General features: G+C 41.5%; 1 protein-coding gene across 1 annotated transcript in view; it reads right to left on the reverse strand.

The window, feature by feature from the left end:
* The window catches only part of LOC115580051 (multiple epidermal growth factor-like domains protein 11), a 124718-nt gene that overhangs the window by 12596 nt on the left and 89380 nt on the right, over positions 1-22742 (reverse strand). Inside the window, exons 11-15 of the mRNA XM_030413885.1 lie at positions 21894-22014; positions 14649-14812; positions 14424-14526; positions 4816-4962; positions 2195-2329 (exon numbers count right to left, since the gene is read on the reverse strand). Of these exons, the coding sequence (XP_030269745.1) occupies positions 2195-2329; positions 4816-4962; positions 14424-14526; positions 14649-14812; positions 21894-22014 (670 nt within the window). The remainder of the gene's footprint in view (positions 1-2194; positions 2330-4815; positions 4963-14423; positions 14527-14648; positions 14813-21893; positions 22015-22742) is intronic.

Genomic DNA, 22742 nt, shown 5'->3' on the forward strand with positions numbered 1-22742 from the left:
TGATTTTGTGTTTCATTTATTTGCAGGTGCAGCCACCCGAGGAGGAAAAAGAAAAGTTAGTTAAAGACTCCTGATTTGTTCTGGTTGTCTGAAGGTGACGAGTGGCTTTTAAATAACAAGAGTTATTAACTCTTGATAACACGCGCTGTTATCTCCCTCCGTTGGACGGTTTCAACTTGGAAACTAAATGTTATTTCTTCATTAAAGTGGTGAAAAGCCATTTTGTCTCAGTTAACTGTAACACACACACACACATGATGAGATGTTTTCTTCTGTGAGGGTTCAGCAGTCAATAACATCATTAGCTCGTACAAAAGGGTATCAAACATGCAGAGAGCGGGACGCAGCGCGGTTCGCTCCTCAGGCGGTTAAAAGCCTTCGCGCCGGACATCAGATTCATCAGAGCTCGCCCGGTTATCTATGGACCTGCTCAAAGATGCAGCGACCAGCAGAATGGCTAATGTAGGACAGGGCATAACTAAGGCCGTCTTCATGTTTAATGATGATGAATATTTCACAGCACACTCCTCCACTGTCTCTATTTAAAATTCGACTTGGCAACGGACCTTGGACCAGCTGCCTTCATAGGAGAATTAACACCTGTTTAACCTGCAGAGCAGCTCAACCGCACTGAAATAATGATGAACAGGAGGAAGCGACAAAATGAGTATTCAGATAAAATGAGGAGGAGGGGGAACTTTTAAAAAAGGGGACACAAAATCAGCTCAAGGTTTAGATTTTTCCTTTTCATTACGTATATTTTTTTAAACGAACTCTAGACATCGAGGGATTTGCTTCGTATTCAGGGCTTCAGCTCTGACCTAGAGCTAATAAAAGAAGCCAGCGCTGAGAACAAAGAAGTCGAGTTAACGAAATGTCGAGAGGTTGAGTGGTTCTGTTGTACAGCTGCTGTGATTTGTCCTGTTTCTGTTGGTTAGCAAACAGCTCCTGAAGGCTGTGACGACTTCAGAAGGCTCAGAAACATGTGAGTATAAATAAATATCAACCGCTAAATATAAATAAAATCATATTTCTGAATCATAATGTTTACGTGTCCAACATGTGTCTCCAATCTCACTTCTGCTCGACTGTATCTGCAGATAAACACGTACACCAATGGAACAAATGGATGTGATGTTATTTACACAAATTAAAAAATATATTCATGTAGAACTTTTGCCGAATTTACAAGAAGGTCCAAATAATGCAGAATGAGTCAGAGACAGAGTTTCACAGAGTTTATAAAGTGTCTCCAACTCAACAACTCACTAAACTGACACATTTGTTAAGGGAGTCTGGTGACTTTCTCCACAGGGACAAAGAAGTAGCCTATATTGTTACTGTTTAGTGTCTTTGTAACATGTGACATGTTTAGATCAATAACATGTTTCTTCTTTCATAAATGGAGTGTAAATGATGACATCAGTGTAAACAGTGTGTTCAAACAGCTGATCAATGTTGGCAGGTAAGACTTTAGCACTTTAGACACAGAAGCAGACAGGCTGGTACAGACATGCTGCCACAAACTGACACTTTTTACAAGGAGACAAACAACTTCAGCTGAAAGATTTAATGCTGAATTTACAACAAGGACACAATGAGTTACAATCTGTTGCTGCAAAGTGTCGCAAAGTTTGTTACGTTTCTCCTCACGAAACAACTCTTAAAATCAGGCGATTTGTTAAGGGAGTCTGGTGATGTTGTGGTTACTGGTTCAAGTTGAAACAGGGCAGGACACTGACAGGTTAGTAGCAACCAAACATGTCATTTATATTACGTTGAACCACGAGGAGATCAGACAGTGTGTGATCTGTTCTGACGGAGATAAACAGCCTTTTAACTGACAAGGAAAATAAACGTCCGGCGTCTTTTTCCTGAACTTGACCTCGACGGAAAACATCATGAGGTGAAGAGGCTCATTATAGATATTATGGATCTGAACGCCAGGATGTCTCGAGCTCCGCTGCTTTGATTCGGGAGGTTTTTATTTATAATCTGTCTCTCACAAATCTCCAGCTTTATGAAAGTTCAATACTATGCTGAATTAAAAATCTGTGATGTAGAAAGCGTTTTCTCAGTCACACAAGATCGTGAAGGCTCTTTTCTGTCTGTTGCGAGGATGTAACACGACAACAGAACCGGCTGCTGGTCCAACACAGAGACGACAGCCGGACTGAAGGAAACCAGAACTCACCTTGATTACAGAGCGAGCCGAAGAAGCCGGAGAGACACTCGCAGTGTCCGGTGACGTGGTGACACGCGCCGTCGCTGTGGAGACACTGAGGACACGACTGACTGCAGCGCTGACCGTAGAAACCAGGAGAACAAGCTGCAGAGCAAACACACACACACACACACACATCAGTATTAGAGGGATGTGGGTGAACACTGTGTGTGTGTGTGTGTGTGTGTGTGTGTGTGTGAGGTCCATTTCCGACTCTAAGAGAAACTTTCTGATTAGTTCTCTGATTACTTCTTTGATCATTTTAATAATGAATTTCATGGTCCACTCACTCCCAATTAAGGATGCGTTTCCAAACTCAACATATATGAAAGCTTAATAACAACTGCGTCCCCACAACCTGTGTATGTGTGTGTGTGTGTGTGTGTGTGTGTGTGTGTGTGTGTGTGTGTGCTCTCCGGGGTCGACCTGTTGGCTCTGCTTTGTTTTCCCCCCTCTACAGATCCTCCGTCGTACGTCTTCCTGAGGCCTTTAATTTGTTTTAATTGATGTTTCTCTAAGTGGTGAGACAAGCGGGTGCAGGCTGGTCTAAGGCTTCTCTCGCACTACAGGATTTTCCTAATTAAGATAATTGCCTAAACTGTGAACCGAGAGCCCTTAAATTTATCACCCTGATGCAGGGAGAAGCTCGGGGAGGCTGGAGTGTGTGTGTGTGTGTGTGTGTGTGTGTGTGTGTGTGTGTTATAAACAAGCTGCAAGAAACATCAACATGCCGCCTCGACTGTATTTCATGCAGATTGTACAGTAGATGATTTACAGTTTCATCCTTTAACTGGATTGCTAAATCAACGTTTTCTAACACCTGACCGGATGGAAACACCTCTCGCTGGTTTGGATTCTGATTTCCAGGCGTCTCAGGAAACACTGAGCGTCTCTCACACCAAAATAATTTAAAAGGATATGAGAAATAATCCATGCAGCTGCACGATGCTTCCCTTCATAACTCCTGGAGTATTGCTCACATATTGCGTAGCGTTCAATGAGCTGTGATACCTTTTGAATTGAATCCAATTAATTTTTTTTATCTTTCAACATCTGCAAGTAACTGAAAGCCACAACGACTCAACCAGCAATTGTTCATTGAGAAGTTATAGTCGACTAAATGATGTTCACAACAAACAACCTGGAAACAAGATGGAAGAGTCGTTTATGGAGCGTTCATCAGCCTCCAAAATACAGAGAGAATCAACTTCTGTAACGAGTTTCTGAAATTTGAAGAGACGATCAGCTTCTGACCTCTGCAGCTCCGTGTGGTGACGCCTGTTCATGTTCTCTGCATGTGATGGGACTCACACTCCACTGACCTGAAGGTGCTCTTACTTTAGTAAAAGCAAATATATATTAAGTCACCAATAATAGTTCTTGAGTAAAAGTATGTGATGATAAATGCACTTGATGTATGAGGCAGGAAGCAGAGCGTCGTACTGACAGGAAGAAGGATTTTAGCCACCTAAAAGAATCTATATATCTGTGTAGGTGTGCACTATGTTTTGAACATTTCTGGTGCTTCACATTGCCGCTTCATTCTGCTTGTGCGGAGGAATACAGACATCGTACAGTTGAGGGAATGTAGTGCCAAAAAAATACGCTGTCTGACAGCAAAGCACCAAAAATGTTCAAAACGTAGCGTACACTTAAAGGGAAATATATATTCTTTTAAGTGAGACTTATTTAAGGTGGTTTAGCACGTCTTTGTGTCGGTGCAGTTTAGCAGTACATCGTTCTGCCTCCTGCCGGCACTACTTGCTGTTTCTCCACACAGGTGGAGAGCCGACGGTCATCTGCTGCAGGTAACACACTGACGAGAGTATTTTATAGAGCCACCAAGCAGTGGTGTGCACAAGGGGGGTCGTCCCTCCTCGTGCCCTCTTGGGAGCCAAAACGCACGCTAAAGTGCCCTCTTGGTTGGCAAAACACACTAAACTGCCCCCTTGGCTGGTTAAAACATGATAAACTGCCCTCTTGGGAGCCAAAACGTGCTAAAGTTCCCCCTATTTTCGCCCCTGCCCTCCAAAAAGTCTGTGCAGGCCACTGCCACCAAGTATCAGCCAGGCCGACTACTGGAAAATAAATTAATTTTAAAAATATGGCTCCAGAGCAGCATGTAATCTGCAAAGTAACTAGTAACTAAAGCTATCAAATAAATGTAGTGGAGTAAAAAGTTAAATATTTGCCTCCAGTGGAAAGAATAAAGAGTCAGAAAATGTGAATATTATAAAACAGGGAAGTAGAAGCGTCACGAAATTATAAAAGTTGTTCAGCGTACTCGGTTACCTTCCATCACTGCAAGAGGAGCAGCACTACAGGCAACGATAAAGAGACGGCAAACTAAATATGGACGTAAATAATTCAGGTTTCTTCCATGAAAAAGAGGATTTGTAAATGTTTACAAGGGAGGAAATGAATCCAACACACAAAGTCAACCTGTGGCTGATGTTTGACACGAATCTGAAACCTGAACGCTGAAACCTTTGACAGCAGAAGCGTTTCTTTGATTAAGAGTTTCCTCTTCTTCTGCACTGTGCTGGAATGTGTGTGTGTGTGTGTGTGTGTGTGTTGTTGTGTTTCTTTACTCCGTCTGCAGTTGGTGCCTCGGTATCCCGGCGTGCACACGCAGGTGCCGTCCTCCGGGGAGCAGGAGCCTCCGTTCTCACAGGTGCAGCTGTAGGAGCAGTTCGGTCCCCAGCGTCCTTCCTCACACACACTGTCGCAATGCACACCTGCACAAAAACACACACACATGCAAACACACAAAGTCACACACACATTTTTATTCCATGCGAGAGGCCGAGAGGCTTTGTTCTCCGCTACTAAGCCCTTAAATGAAGTCAAACTGACTTTCCGGCGCGGCTCCCAAAGTTTCAGATGTGTCACTTAAACTTGAAAAAGGAGGCGAGCGAATGATGCAAACAGGGTGCGTGAGAGAACATCAGCATCTGAGCATCTACTCAGAGAGAGAGAGAGAGAGAGAGGGGGAGGAAAGAATAAAGGAGATGTAAAGAGAGGAGCGACGAGACGAAGAGTAAACGCCGCTGCACTCATCCTCCTGTTAGAGGACGACGTTGCTGAGAGTTTATACTGTTTATCATTATTGTCCACAAATTTTGTGCGAAGACAAAAACCAACAATAAAAAAATATTTCATCTTCCACACACCGTCCTGCTGCAGCAAATCTGGATTCATCCGCCGCTGAAAATAGTCCTCAACATATATGAAACCACAGAGAGCAGCTGTTTGAATTACTGAACATTTTAAAATGTATTTGAGATGTTTTTAAAGATGTGCGTCTTCAGTAGGAACCGCTGAGCTGGAGAGACGGACCGACATGTCGCTGGATTAGTTATTTTCATTTGATGACAGTTAAAAGAATATATAAAATCCTCCTCCTCGTCTTTTGTGTACCAATATAATAATCCTTTCAGAAAGAACTGACGGCAGTATCAGGACAGAGATGTCAAGTATTATAGAGCCACTAATTAAAGTGAACATTCTTTATGTTGTAGAAGAACAGAAATAAAAACGAAGCACTCAGCCCACATAAAGACCTGAATCCTCGGTGCTGAACTCTTAAAGGAGAGCTGTAATACTTCAGCGTGTTATATCGGTTCTTGTGTAAATGGTCTTGAAATCTAAAAATCTAAAAAGGTCAAAGTCTGCACGGACAGAAGCTCCTCTCTCCCACAGAAAACACTGCTCCTGAAACGCCTCGTCAGGAGCCCCGCCTTCAACTCTGTGACTTTGTGACATCACAGAAAGACTCGTTCAAACAACAATTCTTAGTTTCTGGCAATTATACACTAATCTAAACATAATGGTGAATACTAAAATACATTTCTGACTGTAAATCTTTCACACTGGACCTTTAGGTTCTGCCTGACAGAGCTGCTCAGACCCCTGAGAGCTGATAAATAAAGAGGTGTACATACTGAACGAGGCATTTTACAGTTAAAAATTAAAGATATATCTGAAATAAACTATGAAATACATAAACCAGTGCAGGAGAGACGCACTGATTCATCACTTACGTTCATATTCAGAATATTTTAGGCAAAAAACCCCAAATTCTCCAAATTCTGCCCGAGACTTTTGGCCCTTTAATCATTTGCCGAAGTGTCTCCTTCTTTCATCAGTCTTGCATGTGTGTGTGTGTGTGTGTGTGTGTGTGTGTGTGTGTGTGTGTCCTGAGAGGCAGCAGTCTGTCTACACACGAGGCGGCTCGCGGATCGGATCAGAGCCGCTCGCTGCTCACGGGGGACGGTCTGGACCGCGGAGCTCCAGAGACGTTACGTTACGTTAATGCTTAGCTACACTCAGCCACACACACACACACACACACACACACACACACAGAGGAATACACACACTCTAAATATAGACAGACACACAGACGACGGTGTGTGCACATACAGTAGATCTCCCTCCTGCTGCCTGCAGCTCATTAGAAACTTCCTTTGACACAGAATATGAGAGAATATGAGAGAGAGCGGGACCCGGCCGACGTTATGAGTCTAATAAAACACCTCTGAGACACAAAGTGACTGAAATCTCTGTCAGGAAGTTAAAACAAAGGGAGGGAAAGAACGACTGATGGTTCAGGACGAGCATCATGTGAAACACCTTCATCTCCCCAAGTGGCTGCAGAGTAAACGTTAAAATCTGATTCGACACAAATATCAACAACACGTGACGCTCACGACAGAAAAGAAACAAATAAAGGAAAGCTGTTAAAGGTAGCTGCAGGTTTATGATCGAGTTTTTACAGGATTCGTCCCCAGATCCAGAACGCACACTGACAAGTGGGAATCAATGAAGTACAAATACTTAGTTACTCTCCTTCAGTACATGTTTCCTGTATCTACTCTGAGTATCTGTGTGACTTCTCCTCTCTACATGTGAACTTTCTCCTCCTCACAGCTTCAGAACAGCCTCGTTACTTTAGTTTGATGCATCTGAGGTGAATTATGGATTATTGTTATTTCCCAGCATCAGCAGACTGATGTGGACCAATCAGAGCACATCACGCACGGCAGACGCAGCGAGACGAGACAAAGACGTAAAAGCCGTAAGAAGGCGTAAACAGACAGAGAGGGAGACTGGAATGTGGAGAAAAGGCGTGTTAGTGTCTCGTATCTGCAGAGAGTTTCTGATTTTCTCTCTTTGTTGCTGCTCGGGACGCTTTACCAGCACAACATGTGTCTATTTGACGTCCTGGGAATGAGACTCAACAATCAACTGTCTTTGTGGTGCGTTCAGGAACAGCTGGGACAAATCCTACTGATTCTACCTTTAACTTTAATAGTCTTTGAATTCTATTAATATGACGTGAGCTTCAGTTAGCTTTGAGCACAAATGTCCTTCAGAGGGAGACTTTTTACTCTGATACTCTGAGTACATGTCAGAGCCTGTAATCTATTACTTTACTGGAGTATACAAGCTGAATCAGTACTTCTACTTTTACTAGAGTCCGTTTATACACGAGTATCTGAACATCCACTGGAGGACAGACTGTGAGGACTTTTGACTCCTCTGCTGCCGACTTATTAATACAACTGTTTGCCTCTTCAGAGCTCTGAGATCAGGGTTTCTAGATCACACTGGGATTCTTACGGTTGTTATTTTGCTTTGAACTGTAGCCAGGCTGCTAAAGCTGTCTATGCGACAGCGGCGCCAACAGTTCTACCACAGGGAAACGCCAGGAGGGGCAACGCTGAAAAGTTTCTGCTTTAAAGTGGAAACAGAAGTTATCAGTTCTGCTCCCGGCGATGCCGAGCGGTATAATCACTTACAACAACCACCAACAACTCAGCACACACAGCAGCTGTGTCCAGATTTCATTAAAGATCAACACCTGTTGGTAAAATAAGAGAGAAGAGGGTGAAACTGTCCTAATTTATGGAGTAATAACATAGTTGGTAACACTTTATAATAACTATCCATTTTAACTAGTTAATAGATCATTAGTAAACGGTTAATTAAGAGTTATTAACCTGTTCGCACCCACCTATTTTCAGTAACTTCACCTATTTAGCATACCCAAATGGAAAAGCTGATAACACAAGAACTACAAGTCCGAGATGGATGTATGATACGCCATTTGAAAGCTGACAACCTCTAGTTTCTGGGAATGTGTTTATTTAGCATGTACCATACACACAACCAAAATGACATCAGTTCAAACATGGCTCTAAAACATTTTGTTTGTCTTCGAAAATAATAGGTCATTTTTGAATAACAATAACTAGGATGTGCTTTATGTAAGGCATATGGCAATATAGCACATACCTTCTTCATCTTGTCAACTACACCTGGGTGAAATTTTAGACTTCTAGGCCTACCCTTATGGGAGTTATGGAGGTTTTAGTTTGTGGTGTCACTGGCGTCCACGAACCTCTCCAAAACGTCTCCAAATGGCCAAATTGTGCCAAATGCTTTTACTCACTTCTGTGACACTGGAAACATTACTGAAGCATTCTGGTGACTATAAAACCTTTCTCCATGATTCAAAACATAATTTATTCACACATTCATTTGATGGGTGGTTGGAGGGGTTTCCACACGCTTCTAGGTGGCCATATTGAGATATTGTCATGTGACAAGACACTACAGAATAGTTACCATTATACAAAAATGACAGACTATACTGAACTGAATTTCAAACAAGGATTGTATTATCTATCAATACACTATTACTGTATGTATAACTGTGCCAATATCAACAAAATATTAGTGTTTGCCATCAAAGTCCCAAGCACTGCGTCGGTGAAAAACAGTCTGAAAAACTGCAGTGGACTGGTTGCCACTCTGGTCTCCTGCTGTGGTCCGGGCTGTCTCACCGGCATGAAGGCAACTTGAGCAGGCTCAACGTCGTCATCCCCCACATCATGCCACTGTTGTTCCTCCGTGTGGGAGCTATGTGCTCTGGAGGATCCTCCTCTTCTGCCCCTCCCCCGGGCACGTCTGGCAGCATGGGAACGTCCAGCAGTTGGTGTAGAAGCTGCAGCTTCCCCTGAGCCAGAGGGGGCAGTGAAAGATGCAGGGGGGGAGGTAACACTGGTGGATGCAGACGATCGTTGCCGCATCTGCAGACCACCTTCAGCAGGAGATGGGGTTTGGCGTCTGAGTGTCCTACTTTGAGGCTCCCAATCCACGTCACTGTCAGACTGTGACCTACAAAACACAATGCAATGCACAAATGTTACCAAATATAATGAAAAAATATATAAATGCATTTCAATGGGGTGTTATTTACATAGGAAACAAATAAACACGGATATGATATTATATATTACACAAAAACATCAGGGAAATAACTGTACATAAACAGAATAATTGAATTGGGGGAATATTCCCAGTGTCTGGTCAGTGAAAAAGATCTAGTTCAATTTGTTTACAAGCTTGAGAAGAAAAATCTAAATAAAAGGGAATTAGAGGATAGTCTGTCCCGGGGGGTGGGGGAAGAGAGAGACACGGACGGACGGACGCTCATCGCCGTCAGCCGGGGGACGGACGCTCGTCACCGTCACGCGCGGAGTATAGCGCCGCTGACCTAGCGGTATAGCAGGGTAGCGCCGCTGTTCCACCGTCTGGGGAGAACCCTGCTTAGGCGGGAGGCAAAAACGCTTGGGCGCCGCGCCTAAGCCGTGTAATGGCAGGGAAAACCCTGACATTATAGAATAGGATTACAAGGATTACATAACTTTAGTTGAGTAGTTGAGTAGCTAGCTAGCTAGCTAGGCTTAGCAAGGCTAATTAGGCCCTGGGGCGCTAACCATTTAGCATCATTTATGACATGCTAATGTATACTGTACTGTTCACTGTAATCATAAAAAAAACCCCACCCACTAACTTTCATTAAAATTTCACTCATGGCTAAATAAATAAATAAAACATGATCAAAGATAACGTTACTCACCGATCTAAGATGTCGTCAAGTCCCTGAGCGAACATCTCCTCTCTCTCAGAGTCATACTCACTGTCTTGACTCTCATCAGATGATGCTATAGTCCATTCCTGGTCATCTTCTCGGATATATTTGGATTTCTTCCTGGCTTTCGCCATTGTAAACTCTGAAAATGCCTACGAAGAAATGTAAATGTTTGCTGCGTCTCTTCACCGTGCGTCTGCTGCGTAAAGTCCGCCCACGAGTCGCCAGACGCACGGAAACCCCTCGGCTCATAAATACCTGACCTGGGCACGCCTGCCCTCATTAGAAAGGTAAAATAATTGGCTAGAAGCCTGAGTGATTGACATGTCGATAGCCAATACGCTATTCCTATACTAAGGCAGCGAAAAACAGTAAACAAAGTATATTGGTCCTTCAAACAGGCAGCGCTCGATCTACTTCAGGGGCTCTGCTGGGGTGAAAACTGAACAGAAAAAGATGGGGACACTTTTATTTTGTAGCTAGCAAAGTGATGAAAACAAGCATACCCAACATCACCATACAGGAACTAGAAAACATTTCGGTGCGGCCGGTAAAGTATGAACTTTATATGCCGGACAAAGTTGGCAGACGGTAAACAAATGGACTTTACAGGACGATATTCACAAGCTGGAATAATTTTATGAAAAACCATTTTGATGCTTTTGATCAGTGGATTCTTACGGACAACTGGAATGTAGATAATTGAGGAATGGACACATATTATGGCTTTATGGCCGCTTCAAAGGTAGGGAGTCGCCGTGTGTTTCTTGTGTCTCACGTTTACCATGCTGGTGAATATCAATGATTTATGGTTTGGTGCTCATGATTTCTGCAAAATCAACTGGATGAATGAATTGCGGAGATTCTCCTCTTTCTAACGACGTATAGTATGTCCATATTGATGAAAGTTGAAGCGGGATACGTCACTGCGCAGTGTAGACATACAGTCATTTATCTGAAATCGGGGTGGGTGCGGACAGGTTAATGACTTGTTAAGTGTTTGTTAACAGTTTGTTAAGCATTTATAACGATGCCTTATAGATAGTTAATAGACCATTAATAAACTGTTAGTTAATTAGTTATAAATGACTTGTTAAATAACAGGTAACAGTTTGTTAAGGATTTCTAACTGTGCCTTATAGATAGACAATAGATAACTTACAAGCTGTTAGTTAATGAGTTATAAATGACTTGTTAACTGTATGTTAATGATTTATAACTATACCTTATAAATTAGTAATAGATCATGAACAAGCTATTTAATAAATGAGGAATAGTTGCAACTTTAGAATAACGTCCCAATAACATATATAAACTATTAATTGATACTGAACAAGTCATTAGTAAGTAATTTACTAATAGCTTGTTCATGATCTATTACTAATTTATAAGGTATAGTTATAAATCATTAACATACAGTAAACAAGTCATTTATAACTCATTAACTAACAATTTATTAATGATCTACTAACTATCTATAAGGCATCGTTATAAATCCTTAACAAACTGTTAACAGACACTTAACAAGTCATTAATAACTCATTAATTAACAGTTTACTAATGATCTACTAACTAGTTATAACAGATAGTTATTATAAAGTGTTACCACATAGTTTGAGTATTACTCGGCACAAACAGGTAACTACAGCAGGTGTTGGTGTCGGGGGGAGAAGAAGAAGAAGTTTATTCATCAGTTTAGTCAATAAATTAGTCAGACTGTAGTGAAAGTGAGAACCAATCTGAACACTGATGATGTTGTTATTCTACAGACTGTGTAATCAACATTTACTGCATGATGACAAGTAAAAACTAAAAACACGTTTAAACACACCTCAGCGGTGCGACAGATAAATATCCAAGCGATGATCCTCCAGCAGAGACGTCAGAGTGAAAAACAATTACTGTTGAACGTGCTCTTATTGGGTTTTTCACCCACTGGGAACAAAATGGATCGCAGGAGAAGTCTTCAGCAGCTGCACGGAGCCTGAACAGCACTCGCACCTCAGCGTCGGTCTCACAGCGCTAATCATCGTTTATAGTCACCACAAAAAACTGTAATTACACGCCTACAAGACTTCAACACCTCGTGTTTTTCTTTCAGTTCCTTCTAACATTTGTCCAAACTTTGCTGTAAATATTCATCAATACATCGACGTTCCTCCTCGTGTCGATTCATTACCGATTCTCCCTCCGGCAGATAAATTAAAAACTCCCTCCCCTCCATATTCATAAGCTCTCATATTGATCGCTGCTGATCACGACTCAACTGATTGAGGATTAGCAGGTGAAACAAGCAGAGCTGCAATCTTGAAAATGGGAATAATTAAAGTAAACAAAAGGGTTCAAAGACAGAGGTGCACTCTCGCTGATGATGTTGATCTACTGTTAAAACGAGGGACAGAAGCGCCGCGAGTCTCACTTTGAAAGGTGCTTTGTCGTCGAGGGAGTCTTGTGAGGCTGAATTATTGAAGAGCGGTGTTGTCAGACGCACCCGAGCCTGAATCTCCATCAGGTCCAGAATTATAGGTTTGAATTTTTCGTGTCATATTGATTTGTTGTCTCCATTCTCGTGGTGGTGTAGCCAGCAGCACCACCTCCCTCCTCCATCACACTCTCTCCCTCCGCCCTTCACCTGATCTCAGCTGCTGTTCTGTCTTCTTTCTTAAAACAAAGCTATTTCTCTGCATGCTCGGTCTTTCGAACACATGTAAACATCATTTTAGGTCACTGAAAATGGAAAAAGTCAAAGCTTTTCAGACGCAGACTCACAGCCAACATCTCTCTTAGTCCTGATGCTTGTGATTACATGCTGAGAGAATTCCTGCTGAGAGTTTATTTTTGCAATTGTAATTTTAAAAACATCTCTGTAGTTTCACACACATACAGATGGTACAGATGAATATACGCATGAGCAACAAGAGGTGACGGGTGATGAGGAGGTGATGGCTCGATCTGAGCACCCTCCAGTGCAAAACGCTCCATCAATCCATTCAACAGAGAGACAGAGGAAATATTAAAAAATATAACTGAAATTAATCTAGGAGATTGAAGTTTTTTCTAATAAATTTATGACTTTAATCTCAGAAATTCAGAGTTGTTCCTTCCTCAGCTCCTTATTTTATGTCTATTTTTCTTTTTTTTACCTGCAGCAGCAGTCGTACGATACGATGTTCTATGTTCTTGTATTTGTTTGTTGTTTTAATTGACAGTCAGTGACAAACCTGTTCATCTGACCGCCTCACTTCAGAAACTTCTTTTAACTGAAGTCATTTAAAGAGATATTCCAGTGTAAGTTTAATCCATGGTCTAACACACCGTGAAACTGTGTTAGATTCCCTCTCGAGAGATCAAGTTAGCAGGACGCTAATTTACGGAGTTTTATCAACCTCAGAAACGACCGCACGACAACAATACACTGCAGTAAATGGATCCAAATATAAACCGCCACCAAAAAGCCACAAACTGAAAAGCTGACTAAATTTACCACTCTTCTGCAGCAGCTTCCTGTTGACGGGAAGTCCCGACGAGTCGATTACCGAGTGCAGTAGAGTTCCGCGGCTCATGGATGAAAATGTATGATTATGACTCCATGGAAAAGCAATCAAAGTTCATATGTGTCTTACCTGCCAGTTTATAACAGTTATTATCGAGAGCGGACAGGGAAAAGAACGGAATTGAGCATTTTCCAACCGCACTCGGTAATCGTTGCGTCGGGACTTCCCCGACCCGGAAGCTGATGGAGGAGAGTTGAAGTCTGTTTTTAGCTTCACAATAGAAATCCAGCTAAGCTAGCGGAGGTTAGATGCCCCGGACTATGTGCTGAGACCCTATTTGTACTGTTGCTGAAGTTTGGTGCTGTTCTGAGCATTATTTGTGGCTTTTTGGTGGCGGTTTATATTTGGATCCATTTACTGCAGTGTATTGTTGTCGTGCGGTCGTTTCTGAGGTTGATAAAACTCCGTAAATTAGCAGTCTGCTAACTTGATCTCTCGAGAGGGAGTCTAACACAGTTTCACGGTGATTTAGACCATGGATTAAACTTACACTGGAATATCCCTTTAAAGGAAGGAAAGGAGATTCTTGAGGATTCTTCCCTGGTCGTCAAATATTGATGTTTTGGGTTTGAATACTCGGTCCTGGGTGTCTGTAGAATCACCTTCACAGCCTTTAAATCATTTGCGGTCTTTGGTTCCTGAAGCCTGAACTTTGACGGTTTATCAGAGAATATATAAGTGAGTCTGCAGCTGTGTAACTCACCTGTCCAACCAGCGAGGCAGCGGCAGATGCCGGCCACTGGATCACAGCCGTCAGAGTTGAGACAGTCACATCTCTCTCTGCAGTCCGGCCCGTACGAGCCCTCCTGACAACACCAACAACACACACACACGATCATTAACACAAACTGTTTCTAGACTATAAAACGTTGATTGTAACTGTAACTGTGCGACATGTTAGAGCAGTAGAACCGCTCTGATCACTCACAGGACACGGTACGTCGCAGTATTCCTCCCTCCAGCCCGGGGAGCAGGTGCAGGTCCCGTTGACCGGGTCGCAGGCCGCCCCGTTGGCACACTGACACGTCTGATTGCAGCTCGGTCCCCAGGTACCGCTGGAGCACGGGATGGAGCAGTCCACACCCTGCCAACCTGGACGGGGACGCAGCCAGAGAGCGGCGGGACGATTTATTTCAGCACTTATTGGATTAAATCTGCAACTGTGAAGCATCTTGTAAATCTGTGAGAGCTTCTATAAAGATAAAGAGGTTCACTTTTCTTAAAATTTCACTCTTTCACATTATAATTCTGCTTTATTGCGATTTTTATTTCGATATTCTTGTTATATGAGTTCAGATAAGGTACTTTAGTAATCACTGAGATCTGGGAACAAAACGACAACACTGTGAAAATGAAGTCCTGCTGGTTTAGAAACAGAACAATGTTGACCCGCAGTGGTTCAGTTTGGACCGGCAGGTGTTTCTAGAAGGAAAGTTAAAATTAATCTACGAAAACTTAATTAACCCTGTGAAGAAATGTTCCAGCAGTACTGACACTCATTTTTGATCGTGATGTTCTTTCTTTGAATATCTTAAAATGCTTCATATCCCTTAAATCTGTACAAGCTAAGATAAAAGGTTACGTATGTCAATAAACCGTAACAATTGATGAGAACATTTAAATTGTGTCATGAATGAAAAAAATAAAATAAATAACACATCAATTTTCAAATCGTACTAAAAAAAACACACAAAACCTTTCAATCCAAAACATTCTGAGGTAAAAACATGAACTGAATATTTTTTAAACACTTTACAGGTTATATAAACTACGTACAGATCTTCATTTTTTAGACATGCTCATCTTTTATGAATTTAAAGGCATTTTGATCGTTTCATCTGCAGCTGGTACTTTTGCTTAATGTGACGTCGTTTCCAGATTATCTTTAAATTCTTCAAGTCATTAAAATGTGAACAATCTAAGTTAAAAGGCTGCGCACAGCGATGAACAATAATGACTGATAAAATAATTAAGGCGACACCGTCTGCGTCGTTTGAAGTCTGTTTCAAGGATTAAAAATGATCCTCAGTTTTCATAACATGGTGAGAAGAGTTCAATTAAGAGCAGGAAGTCAGTCAGTGAAGGATTTTGTCCCCTGACCTGCTATTTACTTTCAGTTTTGGAAGATAAAACTGAAAGTGTACAAACCCAAAAATGTTTGTAAAGAAGATTGTCATATATACAAACAGCACTGTAACATACTGTTTGTATTGGTTGAAGCAGGTCATTCTGCAGACTGACAGGAAATCATCGTTTTTGACATTTTGTTTGTTTTTTTATATCTGCAGCAGGGAATTTTTATAACGCACTTACTGATCTATTATATACGTATTTATATTGTCAAGCTGTTGTTGGTATTCATGTTTTCAAATATATTATATAGAATATTGTTATATCTTAGTTATGTTTTAAACCTGCAACAAAGTTATTTCAGAATGCATTTTGTCGTGCTGCTGTCTTTATAATTATCAAACTTCTTTGTTGTTATAATGTTCATCATCATTCATCTCATTCTGTTTGATCTCATTCTGTAAATGAGATCTTGATCTTAATGTGACATCCTGACTTAATTTAGTTCACATATAAATTAGTTTAATCTGCGAGGTTTCTTTAAAAACATTCTCCCAATAATTACAATAATTGCGTTTTTATATTTCATATTAATAATTCACGTGATAATATTATATTTGAATATTTCAGTTTCTTTCTATTCTCACTTTGTCATAAACTGTCGCAGTAATTCACCTTAAAGCTGCGAACGCTGCCACACAACATGGAACCAAACAGATGAGGATGCAGAAACGAGCGAGCTGCTAATGCTGCACAGAACGCGTCAGACCAGACACGGCGACATTTTGTGCCTCCTTCTCCTTATAAACACAGACACATCATGGTCGACTGCAGGAGCCACATGAACGTGTTGCATGTGGATCCTCATCACCTTCCCTCCGTTTCATCTCAACTGTCTGCTCATAAAAAATGTCTCCGAGAAGAGAAATGAACATGTTGACGTTGGAGGCATTTCTCAGCTGTGAGTTCCACATGTTTTAATCATTTGTCTTATACAGTATTCATCTGATTTCAGTGATTACTGGCTTTTATCCCGAGGAAGCCAACATGTGCTGAAATGCTGATCTGTAGTATTTTAAATTAAACATCGCGTTGGAACCACGAGTGTCCTTATTTCACTCTTTTTCTTCAGCGATATTTTTCTTTCAGCAGACGCAGGACGCATCATTCCTGAAGAATTTGTCAAATATCTTTTTGATATGCAGAACAGCTGGAACGAAGCCTCTTCAGGAAAACACGGTAATGTTAGAGTCCTCATCGTGTCTTGAACTGGTGATCGGATGTTTGATTTAAGGACAGAAAGACCGTGGCAGTAAAACGACCAACGCTTGTCTCGGTAACCGTGAACTTTTCCCCTCAGAAGCTCCAACAGAAAAAGGAAACCAGGGTTTTTCAGGGTGACGACAGACACCCACTCGCTCCAGCCAAAGCTCCCCGGCCCCTGGCCCTGCGTGTGCTCTGCCTCAGATGTCTTTCCACTTTAATTACTGAGCCGGCTCCCCCACGAGGTTCAGCGGCCCGTTAATATTTAAAGATGCTGATATTGAGAGATATTAAGGGAGCGAAGCAGAGAGCAAAATACGAAACAGCAAAAAGTTCTGGAAATCGTTAAGGTAGGTGCTTTTAGATTTTTTTTGGATGGTCAGGAGTTTCTGAGTCTGAACACAAACTAATCAAGAAGCAGAAAAATCACCTTCATCAGACATCATCTTGCAGTTACAACAGGGCTGCAACCATTTCTGAATTATCCAATTATATCGTTCTAAAAATTGCCAGAAAATGATGAGAAAAATGTCCATCGCTATCTCCTGAAGCTAATCAAAGAGCTTGTTATTTCTGACCAACACAAACCCAAAGAAAACAAGAACATCCTCACTTACAGCTAATGTTGGAAACCGTCCACTCAGACAGCATGAACAGACTGGACAGGTAATGCCTCTCTGTCGTACCTGCACTGCACATGACCTAGTTGCACAGGAACAGTGGAGAAAGTGCAGCCAAATTTCCCAATCCTATGCTAAAATGCTCCCAATGCTAACATGCTATTCTGGCAGCAGTGACAACAACATTCATGTCTGTTGTTGACGTTCATGATGATAATGTCGGGTGTTTTCTAACATGTGAGTGAGACGTCAGGTTGTTGGATTTGGATAACGATGACAGCGACCACTGTGCACCACCTCTGAGTCCGTCGTTCAGCATCAAGCTAACTCATTAGCACAAAGCACACAACCCCTGACCTAAAGAACGAGTGAGCAGCAGCGACATTGACAGACAATCTTTCAGCTGCTAATGGATTACTACAAAGCACACTGCTCCTGGACCAAACAGAGTCACAGCGGCACCAACAGCCTCCATTAGCAGCTAATGTTAGCACAAAGCACATTATCCCTGAGTCAAGCTAACCAAGTTAGCACAAAGCACACGACTACAGCAGTAAGGAGGAACTGTCACACCACGAGCCTTCCCGAGTTGTCTCAAGGTGTTTATTTATGTATTAACTAGAATAAAAATGCTAGGAGAGCTAGTTGGACGTAGCAAACTAGCTGCTAACACATCTCCCAGCTGCCCAGTGAGAGTTCACGGCAGTCGGTGTCGGTCCAGTCCAGTGTTGGAGGTGGAGCCCAGTTCATTCCTATGAAAGCTGCTTAGCATGAAGCCAAAAAAGCTCAATTTCTACGTGTAAAATCACTGAAATTCTACGTTTTGTGGGGCTCATATTACGTGCATGCTAGTGACTTCTGGCCACTAAAAGCCTGCACACATCCAGTTTAGCGCTAGCTGGCTAACGTGAACGAGGACAAAGCGATTTAATGGTGCTGTTCTCGTAGACTTTCCAAATATCATCTGGAGGAAAGCCTGACAGGAAATTTACTACAATCTTACCAACACCAGCTTCAATAAGATGAAACTTGAGTATGTTTGGGATTTTTTTCTTTTGCTTGAAAAATGACACAAGCACTTAATCAACTTCATAATAGTTTCCATTTTACAGTTCATTCTCCTCTTCAGTGACTAATCGCTTCACCTCTGAGGGGAGAATAACAAAGAGGAGTGAAGAGCTACGAGTGTAAAAATGATGCAACAGTCAAGATTGTAGAAGATATCAATTCTCCGTCGACAGGAAGTGAAGAAAAGCAGCCGTGGAGCCGAGAGATGTTTCTGGGACTGAGATAAAAGCTGACAGTGAAACGTTTAAAACACAGTTTCCACACAGCAGAGTTACTGCAGCTGGTAAAACACAAAGTGGAAATTAGAGAAAAAACAACTGTAAAACACTTCAACTCTGTAAAGAACAAACAAACAAACAAACACATTTTTGTGTTCGTCCCAGATTTCTCAGCTGATAACAGATCAATAAAAGAAGCTCAGTGTTTCCAGGTGTAATGGAGTCTTCGATTGAGTGCGTTTACATTAAATGTGTGAGTTCTGGCGCAGCAAAACAAACCACTGAAGAGGCAAAAGACGAGCTCCTTCAGTGACAGCAGAAAGAAAAGCGCTGCACTTTTACAAGAGAAGCTGTCCAAACCGGCTGAAGCCCATTCAGACTGTCAGCAGGCCGCCAGGGAAACACAGCGAAGAATCAAAGTGAAGAAGAAGAAGAAGAAGAAGAAGAAGAGGAAGGAGAAGAAGGAGAGGGCAGGCTGAGGATCATTATGTCTTTGTGTCTGAATGGTGGGAGGTTTCACAGTTCACAGAAGGTGCTGGATGGTGATTGGCTGACTGCATATGATGAGACTAATATAAGCAAAGATTTGATTGGCTGTATGAAACAACGTCGTCATCTCAGAGAGCTGATTGTTGAATTAGCGCATAAGAAAACAGGACACACGATACAGAACCAGACAAAAAACACCTAATGTATTTTCAGCTGGATTTTAAAAGTCTCTGTTTTAACTTCATGTATAACTTTGTGTCTGGTTTCACTTGTAAAGGAATCATTTTAAAAAGAGAGAGTGAAATTAACTTGTTTCAGAGTATTTGAAGGTTTTTCTTTAAGGCTGGCAGCGACAGAAACAATCTGGGAACACGTACAAACACTGAACACTTGGAATAATCTGAGTTTTTTCTGTTCTTGTCGGTGTCGATGTGTACAAACACTCCTCAGGTCCAGCGGAGGTCACCAGCTCTTATTTCTTTGTGTGCGAGTCTTTGAAAGAGCGTCTGGAGTCCGACTGCTTCAGATTGACACTTCAGAAAGCTTTGTGTCGACGCTGACAATCATCTGTGTGAGTGTTGGAGCGCTGCCCTGTAATTCAGTCAGCAGTAAATCTGAGCCGTGTGCTTTTAGAGTAGAAGTTAGTGTTTAACTTGGTGGGAGTGAGAAGCTGTTCCTCTCGCAGCATTGTCCTCGTGTCTTTCAGTTACTTTAGAAACTAGTGATTGTTAGGATCGACAGTGAGGACGTATATTTGTTCAAGTGCGATTTGAAGTACTGCTATTTATACTTTCTACTCAGCTACATGTCGGAGTAAACATCATTCTTTCTACTCCGCTAATTTTATTTGACAGCGAGTCAAAATAGACAAAGATTTTTTTGTATTTGGTGAAAAAATGTTGATAATTATGGTTATATTTAACAATATTTTATGTTTCTTATCTAAAATATGAGTCTGCTAACTATATATTAACTATATCTGTCAAATAAAATTAGCGGAGTATAAAGAATGATGTTTACTCCGACATCAAGCTGCAGCAGTTTGATGTCAGGAGTGCAACAACAGTGTTCGTTGTTGTTGTTCTCTGTTCTTATTGGCTGCTGACAAAATAAAGGTGCATACCTCCACCTGCTGTGTGTTGATGCTGCACACAGTCAACAAAAGCAATTTAGCTTCATGTTATTGGATTTAATCTCTTATATGCCGATAAGTGAACATGTCGGAGTAAACATCATTCTTTATACTCCGCTAATTTTATTTGACAGATATAGTTAATATATAGTTAGCAGACTCATTTTTTCGCCAAATACAAAAAATCTTTGTCTATTTTGACTCGTTGTCAGGTTTCAAATGTTCAAAGTTATGATCAGTTCTGACAAAGACACATTTCACTTCCAAACACTAAAAATGATCTAATATTTAACAAAAATCAAACTTCTTCTCTCCTCTCTAGTTAGTAAAATGACGACCACCCAGAATTATCTGCTGCACATTAAGGGGCCGTCCACACGTACGAAAACGATCTTTTTTTCCTCCGTCTTTCTCGGCATCGTTTCAAGAATATTTGCGTCCACACGGATCCACTGAAAACGACCGAAAACGCTGTAGTTCAAACTCCAGGCCTCTAGGTGGCGCTTGACATTCACCAAAAACGGAGAAGAAGAGACGGAGCATGCGCATTAAGCTTGCGCACTGTAAACAAACAGACAGTGGACGGAGAATCCAAACACAACAAGAAGAAGATTAAACTGGCAAGTGAAAGGAAACCAGAATCGTTTGTGTGGACCGTTAATGAGGTCGAACTGCTGCTGCGACTCACAATCAACTACAAGACGAGTAAGATGTAAGAAAGGCTCAATATCTTCTGCAGCACGAACACGAGCATGTAGTCCGCCATTGATGTTGTTGTTGTTATGAGACGTTGCGGGGTTCAGCGGGGTGGTGCGATGGCGTCATCGTTTTGGAAAGTATTCTGATTCGCCGTCCACACGAAAACGGGAGGGCTGCGTTTTCGGATTTTTCCACCCTGAGACCCGTTTTCAAAAAAGCATGTTTTCAGGATCCGTGTGGACGGTCGGCCAAAACGATGCAATACGTGTGCGTTTTCGCAAAAAAGCGTTCTCGTCTGGACGGCCCCTCAGAGAGGCCCGACCTGAGGTTGGGAACCACTGGACCAAACTAACGGATGCTTCTGTTTGTTTCTACATTGTTTTATTTCTTCATTCAGGTTATCAAAGGATCGTCCACACATGGTTCATTATATTCATGGTTTGTATTTTTCTGCTGATTACCTTTGAAGACTGTTTTCATTAAAACAGTTTTGAACAGTTACAGTACGTTCAGGTTCTTCTAATGCAAAGATTTAACACACGTGACACTTTAAAGGTACAGCTTTAAAGACCAGAAGGATCGAGGGTCATAAATGAGGTCTGAGCTGAACCGACCTTCTTTGCAGATGCAGGAGCCGTCGATGTGCGAGCAGGAGATCTCGTTGTGGCAGGAGCAGGAGGAGGTGCAGTTGGTCCCGTAGAGTCCCGCGGGACAGCTGATGGAGCAGTCGTCCCCCTGGAGACAAAGACGGACACACAACTGATCACACAACTGATCACACGTCACAGCAGGACGGCCAACACATCTTAGTTTATCCTCCGTCACATGTTTCCTTTTCAGCCACTTTGTATTTCACTTCATTTACTTATTTTAAAAATCACAATTTAAATCACATAAATGTTCGATACTTCAACCAAACACTCGATATCTTAAAACAAGAAGACATAAACTGTTTATATTTTACAAGGATGAAGATTCTTTATGTAAAATGTCTTTATACTGTAGAAAACATCCTGTTACTGCCACTTATTACTACATTATATTGTTTACTACTGTCGACTTCCACATACTGATTAAATACACTGTAGTTTTAGTGTAGCAGGCACAAATATTACATCTCTATTTCTAAATATAAACACATCTAAAAATAGATGCTACATATTTTTCCAGTTAATATATATTTGATTAATTGTATATTTTATTTGCACTTCTTATTATCTTCTCTGTTTACATCTAATCTCTCTATAATATGATATTTCCATTGCAGGAGTCACTGTAATGTAGCAGTTTCCCCTCAGAGATCAATAAAGTATTTATGATTTGCCCTTTTTGTCTTCTAAATTTCGAGTTTATATCAATATTCATAATTTTCTCCTACTTTGTGTGTTTCAACGCAAACATTCTGTTTGTGAGGGAGTTTTTTATTTTATTTATTAACCTGAAAATATCGATATCAATACAAA

This window comes from Sparus aurata, chromosome 4, assembly GCF_900880675.1.
Source record: "Sparus aurata chromosome 4, fSpaAur1.1, whole genome shotgun sequence".
In the NCBI taxonomy this organism is placed as follows: Eukaryota; Metazoa; Chordata; class Actinopteri; order Spariformes; family Sparidae; genus Sparus; species Sparus aurata.